This window comes from Diabrotica virgifera, chromosome 8 (genome assembly GCF_917563875.1).
Source record: "Diabrotica virgifera virgifera chromosome 8, PGI_DIABVI_V3a".
NCBI lineage: Eukaryota > Metazoa > Arthropoda > Insecta > Coleoptera > Chrysomelidae > Diabrotica > Diabrotica virgifera.
Window position 1 is genome coordinate 163,633,380 of NC_065450.1, and position 14,960 is coordinate 163,648,339.

General features: G+C 34.9%; 1 protein-coding gene across 3 annotated transcripts in view; it reads left to right on the top strand.

Moving 5' to 3' along the window:
- The window catches only part of LOC114333716 (uncharacterized), a 51,065-nt gene extending 41,164 nt beyond the window's left edge, over positions 1-9,901 (top strand). For 2 of the 3 annotated variants that reach the window (XM_028283662.2, XM_028283664.2), the window contains exon 4: positions 7,981-8,503. In XM_028283662.2, coding sequence (XP_028139463.1) covers positions 7,981-8,401 — 421 coding nt within the window. In that variant the 3' untranslated portion in view covers positions 8,402-8,503. Of the gene's footprint in view, positions 1-7,980; positions 8,504-9,835 lie in introns of those variants that run through there. The other variant, XM_050659956.1, reaches the window with a different exon arrangement.
- The last annotated feature ends 5,059 nt before the right edge of the window (positions 9,902-14,960 follow it).

Sequence of the window (14,960 nt, forward strand, 5' to 3'; positions counted from 1 at the left end):
TTTCTACATGTCTTGTCTGCTTTCCGTCTTGCGACTTCAAATAATGTTCGTCTTTCCCGTGTTCTTCTTGTTATGTACATTTTGTGTGCTTCATTTCTTTCCTCTATTGCTTGTCTGCACTCGTCAACAAACTATGCTGCTCTTCTCTCCTTTTTCTTGTTTCCCAGGGTGGACGCTGCTGCTGTCAATACTGCTGTTTTGATATTAGTCCATTTGCCTTCTATGGAGTGCAGTTCTAGCGTCCTTAACTCATTTGCGACTTCTTGTTCGAACTTCTCTTTACATTCCTGAATATTCAGTTTTTCCAGGTCCAGTTTGTTTGTTCTTTGTTGTCTTTCGTTTCTTTCCCTCTTCACTCTGCATCTAAATTTGGTTTGTACTAAAAGATGGTCTGATCTACAGCATGCTCCTCGTCGTGCTCTCACATCGGAGATACCACTGGCTGCCCTTTTGTCTATCAGCACATGGTCAATTTGTTTGGTTGTGGTTCCATCTGGTGAAATCCATGTCATTTTGTGTATGTCTTTATGTGGGAAGCATGTGGAACTTATAACCATGTTTTTACTGGTGGCAAAATTTATCAAAAACTCCCCATTCTCGCTTGTTTTATTGTGCAGAGAGTATTTTTCTATTGTGCTATAGAACTGCGGTTCCTTGCCTATTTTAGCATTCATATCACCCATTATAATCTTGATGTCATTTTTTGGCGCATTATCATATACTATCTCCAGCTGTTGGTAAAAGCTTTCCTTTATATGTTGCTCTTGATCTTCTGTTGGCAGTAAATGTTTATCATTGTTAGGTTGAAGAAGTGGGTGCAAATTCTCAACTTGCATATCCTTTCACTGACTGCCTGGAAGTCGATGATTTTTGACTTAAAATCATTATCCACCACAAATGCGACTCCACATTCTTTGCTTCCTTGTTCCTTCCCACTATATAGAATTGTGTGCGTTTTAGTGTCCCTGACACCTTTCCCCAGCCATCTTGTCTCCTGAAGAGGAGTAATCATGAGCTTATATCTTTTTAGTTCTTGCAGAAGTGCGGTTTGAGCTCCTGGTCTATTTAGCGTCCTCACATTCCAGCTTCCAAATGCCTAGTCCATGTTTCGTAGCTTAAGTCGTTTTCGAAAGTTCCGTCCTGTATTCCGAGGCAAATGTTTAGGTTTCGTAACAGTGTGTTTTTTCCGGGAGTGGGTTGTCAGCCCACTGCCCAACCTTCCTCCTTTATCCGGGCTTAGGTCCGGCAGTGGTGACTCCTGAGCTACTCGATCCACCCATTTGTCACCACAGCCGGAGTTATTTTTTGATTACGCTGTTTGGCAAGTGTCTATCCACATATCGCCGGTCCGGAATAAGAATGACGTAACTGCAAAAAGCCAAATTTCTCAGGAGAGGCAAAAAACGATTTTAAAATAGAGATTAAATGAGAAATAATCCTCCAGGGGCATCGGTATGACTTTTATTCTTACAATGATGGCTTTTATTTTGATCCCTATTGATTCGAATTTCATTATCTTAATTTAATCCCCATTTTCAACCTTTTTATAGTTACGTCATTCTTCATCTACAAATTTTCAAATGTTTAAAATAGTAAATAAATAAAGAGTAACCATCCGGAGCATCGGTATGGCGTTTATTCTTACAATGATGGCTTTTAGTTTCATCCCCATTTGTTCGAAGTTCATTATCTTAATTTAATCACCCCATTTTTAATCCTATCTTTTTATCCTTTAATCTTATGACAGTTGCGTCATTATTGATCTTAAAATTTTTCTGTAAAAAAAACTATTTTTATATATTCAGTATGCCGTTTATTCTTATAGTTTAGAGTGATGGCTTTTATTTTCATCCATATTGGTCCAAATTTCATTATCTTGATTTAGTTCCCCCATTTTCAACCTTATTTACAGTTGCGTCATTATTCATCTGAAACAAGGTCTAAAATGGTGCGTATTTCAATAACGACGCAACTACCCTGTAATGGCTCAGCACATTAGTCACAGTTCTGTCGCTTTTGTATCATCTGTACACACTATTTTAGAAGCTAATTACGCAATAAACAGGAATTGACATGCAGTTACGTCATTCTTATTCCGGACCGGCGATACATATAAAATTAGAATTAAAATATTGTGAACAGAAGTAATTTTTATTGCAATGACACTAATATTTATAAAGTTAGTAACTAAAAAACATAACAAAGATAACTTGTGAGACAACATGTTGTGAAATATTGCATGTGAGACAACATGTTGTGAATGAAAGTCATTATGTAATGAATATAAAAGTAAGTGAACGAAAAATAAAAACTAATACTGAGTATTTCCTCCTTAGCGTTGTATGATACTTTCCATGCGAGATCTTCTTATTAAGTTTCTGACTGATTCCTGAAGAATTCGTAGTTCACGGACCCGAACCCTGCGTTTGAGCTCATCCTATTGGTGCTCTATACGATTCATATCCGGACTCAATGGAGGCCACTACATTGTTGTTATATTGGTATTGGCCAGGTAATTTTTCGTAATCCGTGCTGTGTAACATCGAGCGTTCTCATGCATTAGCACGAAGCCGTCGCATATAATCTCTGTTTTTCCTTCTAAAGGTATACCACCCCAAAACATACACAAACCACCTTCATATTTCACTGTTTTGATACTGCAGCACTGGGCTGTAGCTGAAGCTGTAACTTAAAATGGAAATGGGCTGGACACGTTGCCAGAATGAAGGACGGAAGATGGACTCGCAAACTAGTTGAATGGAGACCAAGAGCCGATAAACGTAGCAGAGGAAGACCACCAATACGATGGCAAGACGACTTACGAAAGACAACAAAAAACTGGATACAAAAAGCACAAGATAGAACACTTTGGAGACAAACAGGGGAGGCCTATGTCCAGCAGTGGATTGAGAGAGGCTGATGATGATGATGAGCACTGGGCAAATGGTTCCCCGGGCCTCTGATAGACGCGTCGTCTTCTGTCATTGCTTTACAAGCACATTTGACTTTTTTTTTTCTACGGATCACAATTCCTCTCCAGAACATTATACTTCCCCTTCTATATTTGTGAACAGATCTGACAGTTTTCGTTCTTGCTTGTTTTCTTCGACCTCTTAAATACACGATTTCGTGGGTCATCTGATTTTACACCAATCCTGACTTTTTCTGAAAATAGCACATTTTGTTAATTCTAGACAAATATGACTTGCATGATGGGTTGACTATCAAAATCTTGTCATACTATCCTTAAGGGGGGAGGGGCATAGGGTTTAAAATTAACATTTCAGGCTCATTTTTGTTAATCATTTTTGAAAGTATGTATAATAGAATTATTTTATTTTTAAATTAAATAAGCATATTCAGTACAATTCATAGAATATTAAAAAAAAATTCAAGGAAAAATATAGAAAAATAAGCCAACGGTGGCAAATTTTTAAAGACACCTCAAAAAACAATGGATTTTGCGGTGGACATCAGAACTCATCATTGGATCATGTTTAACAAAAAATTCAAGGAAGATTTCATTAGCGTATGAGTTTCTCGAGGTAACGCTGTCGAGTTTTTCTAGTTTAAACGATTTTTGACTTTTTGGTATCACTCAGAATTCAAAACAACGAATTTGTTTTGCAAAAAAAGGGTGAGAAACAATAGTTATTATTGTTAATCAAAAAATAAGCATAAAACAAAAAATATCTTAACAGCGTTACCGCACGAAATGTATACAAAAGTCTGGGTGGATCGGTTAAGTAATTTTTGAGTTACAATGTCTAACACCTTTGAAAAAAGCAGTTTTGAGAAAAACGCGTTTGAAGTTTTGTCAACTTTTATTTTCAATTTCTTTTGTGTCTGTCAAATCGTAAAGTGATGCACACCGGAATATGTTTTTGAATCGCGGAGTAATTTACAAAAAAGAATGGGAACAGCTGTTAAACGTTTTGAGAAGAAGACTGTCTCAATTCAAAATATATCATTTTACAGGACAGGCATTTTAATGTTTAAAGCAAAATGTAAAATCCAATAGCAGAGTAAAGATCTTTGTTTTAGCTGATATAAATAGGAAATAACATCCTAAATGAAAGTAAGTTTTAGTATTTTATAAAAGTATATCTTGTTAATAATCACACACATTATTTTGACTTGGTACTGTTTTCTTCCCAAAAAGAGTTCTATTTTTTGGTTTTGTTACAGATACTCAAAATAACCCCCATTATTGTGGTTGTTTATTATTATTTTTTGTTAAACGTACAGATCAAGATTTTACTATAATGAAATAAAGTAGTATAATTAACGTACATTTATTAAGTTAGAGTTGATTACAAATGAAAAGTACAGGTGAAAAACGATCTAAGTCACATGATACCCGAATGGCTTAATGATCCATCATTTCTTATAGTTTCGTGTCTGCTCTTTTACCATGTGCATTTGAAATTAACCAAAAACCGATATTAGCCACTAAAAACCTCGAATAAAATTAAGTGTTGTATGGAAAAGCGATCGAGCTCCCAACTTGAACCTTATGAACCAACTTGAAACAACAATTTCTAAACATCCCGTATTTAAACAGTTCTTATATTGGTGGAGATACGTGGATAATATACTAGTATGCTTTACAGGAACTAACAGACAACTTGACCAATTTCTATCATACATTAATTCACTTCATAGTAATATTGAGTTTACAATAGAAACAGAACAGAATAATTCCATAAACTTTCTAGATGTAACGATTACCAGACTACACAACAAACATGAGTTCTCCGTATATCATAAACCTACCCATACTGACACAACTATACACAATTCATCATCCCATCCTACACAACACAAATTAGCAGCCTACCATAGCATGATACAAAGACTGACAGAAATTCCCATGACAAAAAATAACGAGATAGAACTAAACATCATTAAACAAATAGCAGTAAACAACGGCTATAACGAACAAACAGTTAACAAAATTTTAAATCAAAAACTCCATAAGAAAGCCCTGAAATTAGTGTATCCACCACCACAGAAAGAACCCAGTACCTTCTGCTCTCTCACATATACTGGCAAAATAACAACAAAAATAGCCAGATACATAAAAAAGAAAGGAATAATACCAGCTTTCAGAACTAACAACAACTTAAGCAAATATATTAAGAACAATAAAAGCCGAAAGAGAAAGCAACTACAGAGTGGTGTGTACAAACTAACTTGTGGTGACTGTCCGAAAACGTACATCGGTCAAACTGGCAGAACTTTTGACAAACGGATAGCAGAACACAAAAGGGCTTTCAACAATAGAAAAACAGACACTTCTACATACGCACTTCACCTTCTAGATCATAATCATTCTTTCAATGAAGAGTTTCAAATTCTGCATATCCAAAATAAAGGCCTTAAGCTATCTTTTTTAGAATCTATGGAAATTAATACACTGAAAAATACAGATATATAATTCTGAATGACCAACTCGAGACAAACAGCTCCCCACTCCTCAACCTCTTCAGTTAGAGACTTAAAAAGGCAAACACATTGTAAATTATATCACTTGAAAAAGGCACTCTGCCGAAACAGCTGTAGTCACATAGTTGTAATAAATTTTGTGGAAGTATAGAAAACAAATGTTTTCAGTGTTTTATTGTTAGATTTGTAATTTTCATTTCTGCAGCTTTCTATTGGTCAGAATCTCTATGAATGAAATATTCAATTTCAATTTAAGTGCTACAAAAATTACCTAAACTATCATTTATGTGGCCGCATTAGCATAAGTAATGTACAAAGAAGACGTCCAAGGAAACTTAAGAAGCGTTTTCGTAAAACGCTTTTAAGTATAAAGTAAGGCTTTTTGAAAAGAAAGAACTGCAGTTCAAGGAAAAAGTATGTCAAGCAGTTTTTATTAATAATGTCATGATAAAAGGGAAAAGTATACAAACTGTCCTCACAAGGTTACTGAAGGAATTTTGGGAAAAACCCATAGCCATATCTACAGCTTTAAATGGGCGAAAGTCAAATTTCAAAACTTTAACCAGAACTGGACTTAAATCTATTTTTCCATACATTTTCATGACACTACATTTTTTTTTAATTTTTCTCTGGTGTAATTCAGAATTAAAATATATAAACTGTTTTTGTTAATATTACTAATATCTATTAAAAATCAGTTTTGATAAAAAAATAATTATCATTTTTCATCACCACTCCTTTATATTAGAACATTTTTAATCTTTTGTACATGTCAATGACATGTCAATAGCATACTATAACCTAATTTCTAATGGTGCCAACTCGTGATCAGCTGTGTTATTATCGGAAAAATAGTATACCAACTCAAAAGGAACACTGTTCCAGCAAATTATAAAAATAATTATGACCACATATTTTACAAGAAGACTGTTCCATTCCACTTGGCACAGTATTCTTGTTAATATATGAAAGCATTTAGCCAAAGGAATACTAAACTTTTAAAAACATAATGAACTATGAGAGGTTTTAGAGTTGGAACAGTCTTCTACCCAAAAGAGTACATTAAAAACTATCGGTTAGTGAAAACTCAAAATTGCCATTTTTTGAGTTGGCACACTCTTCTTCCCAAGGTGCGTTTTATAATATTATCGCGTTTGTTATTAAAATTTAATTTTTAATAATGATTTAAGATTCTTTAATAAACTTTATTTTGATATAATATCCTGATTGGTAAACAGATCGGTGAAGTCACCTACATTTGCTTAACTGTTTACACTGTTTGCCTGGTAGCCATGAACGTTAACACGTGCAATATCTCATAGACCTATTTTATAGGTTTTAAACTTTTAGTTTCAATAAAATTTGATTGGTAAACAAATGGGTGAAACTTGTTAAACAAAGTTTTTTTTTAAGTGAGATTTTAAAATTTTCGATTTCTTTTGTTATCTTAAATGATAGTAGGTACATAACCTCAAGAGTATTCTCTGAAAATTGCAAATTCATTGGAGCAAAATGACCGAAAATACAGCATGTTGAATATCACTAAGTCTACGGCCAGATGAGCGATAATTACAGTGCTGTAAGAGCAGTAAAATGAAGCTCGAAAAATGGGTCCTACAGTGAGTGTAGTGGATGCCCAGACAGCGATGTAAATATCGCGGTAGCGATCCCCTATACTCACTGTAGGACCCATTTTTCTAGCTTCATTTTACTACTCTTACAGGCCTGTAATTGTCGCTCGTCTGGCCTTAGGGTAACTTGCAGCAGGTTCACGCCAGCGCGATTGAATGTAAATTAGTGCGCGCTTGAAGTTTGGAAATTACTCCGCGATTCAAAAACATATTCCGGTGTGCATCACTTTACGATTTAACAGACAGAAATTGAAAATAAAAGTTGACAATACTCTAAACGTGTTTTTATCAAAACAGCTTTTTTCAAAGTTAGTAGAAATTGTAACTCAAAAACTGCTTGACCGATTCCACCTGAAATTTTGTATATATTTTTTTAGACATTTCGTGAGGTCGCGTCGAGATATTTTTTGTTTTGTGCTAATTTTTGGTTTGGAATTTTTTGTTAAACATGATCGAATGATGAGTTCTGATGTCCACCGCAAAATCCATTGTTTTGAGGTGTCTTTAAAAATTGCCACCGTTGGCATATTTTTCTATAATTTTCCTTGATTTTTTTTTAATTCTATGAATTGTACTGAATATGCTTAATTAATTTAAAAATAAAATAATTCTACCATACTTTAAAAAATAATTCACAAAAATGAGCTTAAAATGTTGATTTCAAACCCTACGCCCCAACCCCCTTAAGGATAGCTATGACAATATTTTAATAGGCAACCCATGCAAGTCATATAATTTGTCTATGTATAAAATTTAACAAAAAAAATGTTTCATCCGCAAAGCAGATGGGTGAACGTCGACCTAGATTCAGATCTTAGACTATTAACTAATAGGTATTTTTATATTTTAAACATTTTAATGAATTTTAATTGTTTTATTTTAATAACAATATTATTTTTAGAAATGCCTCAAATATCATATACATTAATGAAACAAAAGAGCAGCCTGAAGGAGACGCTAGTTTCCAAACCTCCCCGCAAATAGCTCCCAAGCCAATAAAAGTCCAAACCCCCATCACTCCAATGCCCACTTTCGGTACCTTACAACCTGTCCAACTTATCCAACTCCAACCAAATGCACTTCCTCAGAGCGCAAAAGAACCCACCGACGAATCAGCTACACGAAAGCTAACGGAAGTTCTTGAAAACATGCTACAGGCTCAAGCAGAGGAAAGGAGCGATGATGCGATGGGAAACAAAAAATTTCTGATGTCTCTTTTACCGTTTATGAGAAAATTACCCGATGATGTTAACTTGGAAGTTAGGTTACAATTGATGAGCGTTCTATTGAGTTATGGAGGTAAAGATCTTATAGTGGGATGATAGTTAATGTATGCAGCCACATTGTGTAAAATTGGCATGCCATTTTGTTTATATCTCTTCAATTTGTTATTTATCGTTATTTAATAAAATAAGTTATAATAATCAGTATTTTTTATTTCACTCTTTCCTAATTCTAACGGAGAAACAGACGGTAATTCAGTTACTCTTGAGGACACACGTGACTGTAATTCAGGTGAGAGTGGGCGCTATACACCCTATATTAAAGGCACTCGGTTCTGTGCTGGTTAATTCAAAACTTGTTTGGGACTACTATTCGCATGAAGGTAGATGAAATGGAGCTAGCGAGGCACTATTCTGTATGCGCGTTCTCTTACAAAAAAACTTGTGAATTACGAGAGAACGAATATGTTCGTTTCATCGACTTCGACAGGGCAGTCGACTGAGTACAATACGATACACCTTTCGATTGCCTGGGGCAGCAGGACCACCACGGTATAAGACTGCTAAAATACTTTTATTACAATCAATTAGCCTCTATCCAAATTAGAGATAGTCCGATAGTCGTACTGAAAAACTACCCATCAAACATGGAATAGTAACACGGTCTTTTTAATCTTCCTTCTTTAAACTCTTAAGAAATCTTTAGGGAGGCTTGACAGACAAGACGAAGTAAGACTAGGCGGAGAAGTAATCAACAATATCAGATACACTGACAATTTACAAGATCTGCAGACATTAGTAAATCTAGTCAGTGAAGCAAGTTATTAGAGAGGCCTTAAAATTATCATTTCAAAGACAAGTGGATGGCAGTTGAAAAGATTAATAAAGATTAAGGTTTGCTTTCTCTTAATGGAGAGGAGATAGAGCCTGTAAACCATTTTAAATACGTTTGCAGCTGGTTAAATGTAAATTGTGACTCTGATAAAGAGAAAATAGCCTAGATCGAAATATTACGTAAGGCTTTTATGACCTGGAAGCCACTTTTCTGTCATAGAAACCTGTCGATGCATATTCGCAAGAAACTCGTGAAATGTTATATGTGTCAATCCTATTATATGGTTGTGAAACATGGATATTAAAAACCATAATGCTTAACAGATTAGAAAAATTCGAATTGTGGCGCTATCGACTGATCCTAAAAAGATCGTGGGTTTCGCAAACTTCCATTGAGATGTGCTTAAAATGGTAAACTCAGAACGTTTGCTCATAAAGAGAAAGTCATAGTAAAAGTCGAAACCCCCATTACTCCAATGCCCACTTTTGGTACCTTACTTATGATATTTAACTGCAACCAAATACACTTTCTCAGAGTGCAAAAGAACCCACAGACGAATCAGCAACACGGAAGTTCTTGAAAACATGCTACAGGCTCAAGCAGAGGAAAGGAGCGATGATGCGATGGGAAACAAAAAATTTCTGATGTCTCTTACCGTTTATGAGAAAATTACCCGATGATGTTAACTTGGAAGTTAGGTTACAGTTGATGAGCGTTCTGTTGAGTTATGGAGGTAAAGATCTTATCGTGGGATGATAGTTAATGAATTCGGCTAAATTATGTAAAATTAGCATGTCATTTTGTATATATCTGTTCAATTTGTTATTTATCGTTTTAATAAAATAAGGTATAAGAAGTCCGTTTTTTTTTTGTGTGAAGTGTTTCCTCATTTTGACGGAGAGACAGACCGGAATTCAGTTAATCTTGAGGACACACGTGACTGCAATTCAGGGAAAAGTCGCCACTATACAAGCTATTTCAAAGGCACTCAGTGCCGAGCTAGTTAATTCAAAACTTGTGAGGGACTATTTGGATGAATGAAGATGAAATGGACCGAAAAAGCGTCTGCAACTCACTACTTAGCACATAGCCAATTCAAAGTAAGAAAACAGAAAATATCCTCCACTAACATTCAATCTTGGCTTGTCCACTGCTGGACATAGATCTCCCTCATAATTTTCTATCTGCTTCGATCTTGTGCCTCTTGCATCCAATTCCTATGACAACTTTTTAGATAGTTCATTGACTAGGTGCATAATAAGTCTCTCTAGAACAGAGACAGCGTAAGGAGTTCATCAAAGGAGGCGGTCGAGCTGATCGAGTGACAGTCGAAAATCTGTTTTAATCTAGTGATTGGGCACTGTATATGAGCGATAAAGAATTAAGTCGATTTCGAAGACAGAGATAAAACATCATTTACCACTCCTTTTGGTACGTATAGGTGTAATGCTATATCTTTTGGATTAAGGACAGCACTAACTACATTTCAACGGCTTATTGGACGTTTCAAATCAGGCTTGCCACATATCTTTATGCTTGCTTGTTTGAATGACCTCATAATAATGTCTCCTACTTTTGAAAGCCATCTAAAGGATTTGGTGAGTATTTTAAACGACTACATTTTTTTAAACTTCATGTTAATCGTGTCAAATGTGTTTTCAGCACCGATAAGTTAAAATATCTTGTACATATTATTATTTATAATCAAGATGGTTTCTCCCCTTGTCCAGACAATATAGTAGCAATTAAGGTCAGGAGTACTCCTCAAAATGAAAACAGGTTCTTAGCTTTCTACTAACTTGCTCTTGGTTCCGAAGATGATTTGTGCCAAATTTTTCAGAAAGATCCAGACCTTTAAGCCAATTTATCGCAAGAGATCCTCTTGGGAATGTGGTTCCTTCCAAGAAAATGCCTTCACCGAACTGAAACGGTTATTTTTATATACAATACATTTGGAGAAGTTTTACTCCATGGGGAGTGTCCCGAAGAAAGACCAATAGAATATGCAAGTTGTTTGCTGACTAGTTCTCAGAAGAATTACCATACGACGGAACGTAAGGCTCTAGCAATGTTATGGGCTTTTTCGAAATTTCGTAGAAACATAGAGTCAACCCCTGTCATCGTGAAAGTACCTATATGTATTAGTGTTTGTTTACAGAAGTTGAAATAAGAAGGACTTTCTTCACGATATTCAATATCTACGATGCTTGAGTTCATGTTTATTAAGCATAGGGCATCTTCTTCTTAGCTCAGGCGAGAATCGTTAGTCTCTGGCACTTGGACATAAGGCCTTTGTGCCATACCTTGTTTTTTTCCTTAAACTCTATTTAGTTCTGTGGCCTTAACGAAGGCCAACAGTTTCCTTATTGGTAGTTTTAGGATCTCTTCTCGTTCAAACCACAGTTGACTAGTGAATTCTTGCCTTACATAACTTAGCACACTGCAAACGCATAGTATAGGTATGTGTATGGCAGTATCTTATTCCATTTCGCACTTTCTGCACCATGGTTCATTCATCTTACCTAGTTTGTATAGGTGGTTTCTTAAACGCCAATTTCAGTGACCGTTTTGATCTCTCGTTTATTGAGGATCATCAAACTGTTCGAGAGTTTTGTATCAATTCATCAGTTCATTATTTTTTTAGTTTGGATTTGTCCTTGAGTGCCTCCATTTCTTTTGATGATTCCTTATCAGCCATTTCTGAACCTCGTTTTTCGTAGCATCTTTAGTGACGCCACAGAATGAAGGGCTCTGGGCCTTCAAAGGTTTCTCTCGAACCTTGTTTTGCCAACATATCTGCTGCTTTGTTTCCATGCACCCCATCATGACCCAGCACCCATATTAAAGGCACTTTATTGTCTTTTGCCAGATTGCGGAGATCTTTGCAGTTTCTCACCAGTTTTGTTTCGTGAGTGGGTTCTTTCCTGCCAGAATAGCCGCTTGGCTATCTGTTTCTCCAAGCTCCTTGATAGTCCGAGCCACTTTTCATAAGTTGAAATTTTTCGCGAGCCGCAATTAAATACGTATTCAAAAAGTATGTAAAGAAGGTATTTACAAATTTTTAACAGACATTTTATTTATTGAAAACAGAAATAAATTTACGAAATATTAAAACTTAATTACATATAGTTTTATTTTCGAGCTTGATCTTTGGGGTATTTGGGTCATATATTGGTAATAAAAAATTCACCTTATGAATTACATATGTTCAATTCAAAAAAATTCAGAAAAAAACGAAGAGACGATTCAAAATATTTTAAGCCTTGAAATCTATTTTTGAAGTTCAATCAGTACTCTGTAATCCAAATTACAAATTATATCCGTAGCAAGAGTTATACAAATCTGTCTGGACTCGGTTGATTACTGACCTGTATTTTGCGCCACTCTTAATGTTCATTCGTGCAGTTTTTGATGTGTCATATCATTTTAAAAGACATTTTGAATTATATGGAACGATAATAATTTTTTTAAATATAATAACACAAAATTGAAAAGGAACTCGGGTACATTTATCATGAGCCACAAAAGTAATCCTTCAAAGAGCCGCATGTGGCTCGCGAGCCGCAGTTTGGCCACCCCTACTATAGTACATAATCAATAGGCTATTAGATCCATCATATTAAGTCCCCATTAATATTTGGGACTTTTGTTCTCTAGATGGTATAGTTGTGTTAATCTTCTCAGTGAAGATTAGTTCTGGTCACGGTTCTTAGACATTACTACGGTTGCCTAAATCGACTAACCAATGAACATTAAGGGTGAGATTACGTCACGAGAGTTTACTGTCATTTGAATCGTAATATGATTTTTTTAGAATCCTGAGAAAACCAAGTATTTTAGAAAAATTTAAACGCAGGATGCAATATTACATTATTACCGAGGGCGGAAAGCCCCTTAGAATAAACAAGCAGATTCTATTGAATGAAATATTTGAAATTAAATATCACACTTCTCTTTTATTTTCAGCCCTGTAACCTGTAACTTATTAAAATAAACATTTATAGAAGTTTTCAGGGACTTTCAGCCCTCGGTAATAATGTAGTCTTTCATTCTGAGTTTAAATTTTTCAAAAATATTTATTAGTTTTCTCAGGATTCGAAAAAAATGAATACAATTAAAACACATTGTGAATTTTGACATGCGTCAAAATTTTGCATTAACTCAATGTAAAATTCTGAACTGTTGAATTCCAGCTTCCCTAATAATTATTGTACATCAAAAGACATTAGAAACTATTTGTAGAGGATTGAAATCTGTATTGGAAATAACTGTTAAAATTGGTCTACGTAATTCAACATATTCCAAAATTTTGTAAAAATGTAATACATTTTAGTTTTCAGCCCAAACTTAGGCCACACACAATGCAATAATGTTCACATTTTTGAACTCTCAATATTTTTATTTTATCATCTATTGTTTAAAAACAATACAGTTGATAAGATACCCTCAGCTGCGGAGAAAGGATTAATAATAAAGATTTTTTTATTCAGTCAATGGTGTGAGCACTGTCAGTTAAATAGTAACGTGTGGCCTTACTTTTACACGCATACCTATTGTGGCAAATGTATCATATTTTTCAAAATTTTGGAATGCATTTAAATCGTAGAACAATTTTAACTTTTGATTTTAATACAGATTTTAATTCTCTACAAGTATTCTCTCATGACTTTTGATGTAAAATAATTAGGGAAGCAGGAATTCAACAATTCAGAATTTTACATTGAGTTTCCTATGGCCCTTTTTATGATTCACCACCCGGTATAAGATAAAATGTGTACTATTTGTCTAATTATTTCATAATAACACAAATAATACACATATATACACAATAACACACATTCAATGATCGAAAATCATTTAAAAATATGGGAATGTAAACTTTTGTGACGTAAAGTCAAAAATATAAGTCTCCCCACCACCGTCGGACAAGACAACCGTAATAAAGTCTAATAACCGTGAGTTCTGGTGTCATTATATCTGAGTTCATCATAAAGATGGATTCCTCAAATAGAGTCCCAGTAGTGTTTGTGTGGCTATTCAATACATAATTCGGCCTCCAAGTATTGTTTACTTTGAGTTTCACGATGGTCATAAAGGCTACCGCCAAAATATATAATTCCAGCGGAGGTAGACCTGGAGCATAGGGCATCTAGAACTCCCACATTTTTCTTCTTAATTAAGGTAATTTAACTATCTACTGTAAATCATCCGCATACCATGGAATAAACGGTTTAATGTTAGCCTAGAAAAGCAAGGTGCGCTTTACAATAATTACCCATATTTTAATCGCTAATAATTAGAAATAAAAGTGTGAATAACACAGAGTTTCAAGAATCTGTTACTTCATAATGACCCGGTAATCAATGGCGAATGATTTCACGTTAGGTATATCTAATCCACCGACCAAGAAAGAATCGAAGCAGCAAGACTACTAATTTATTTGGAATCACTACAATGTAAAATTTAAGGAAGAAACTTTCCCGTAAAATCAGATTTTAACAGTTGATATAACTACCAGTAAACTCAGTTACGGTATTTTTCATATACACGGTGAGCTCATTTTATCGAAAAAGGCGGATAGCGCGAAATTAAAATTGATTGTTTATGTGTTTCCTTCCATTCTGAATAAGTTGTGGAGCTTAGGTCTGGATCCCGCGTATGAAAAAAAGTTGATTAATAGCAAGCTGAAAATTTGTTAAGAGCTTAAGGGTGTCTAGTCGGATAAACTTTGATATATGGGAACACTGAAACAGGGGCAGTTTTAATTGTGGAACAGGTTAAAAATTTGGAACGATCAGACCACAGACCACGAAAACGGCACAT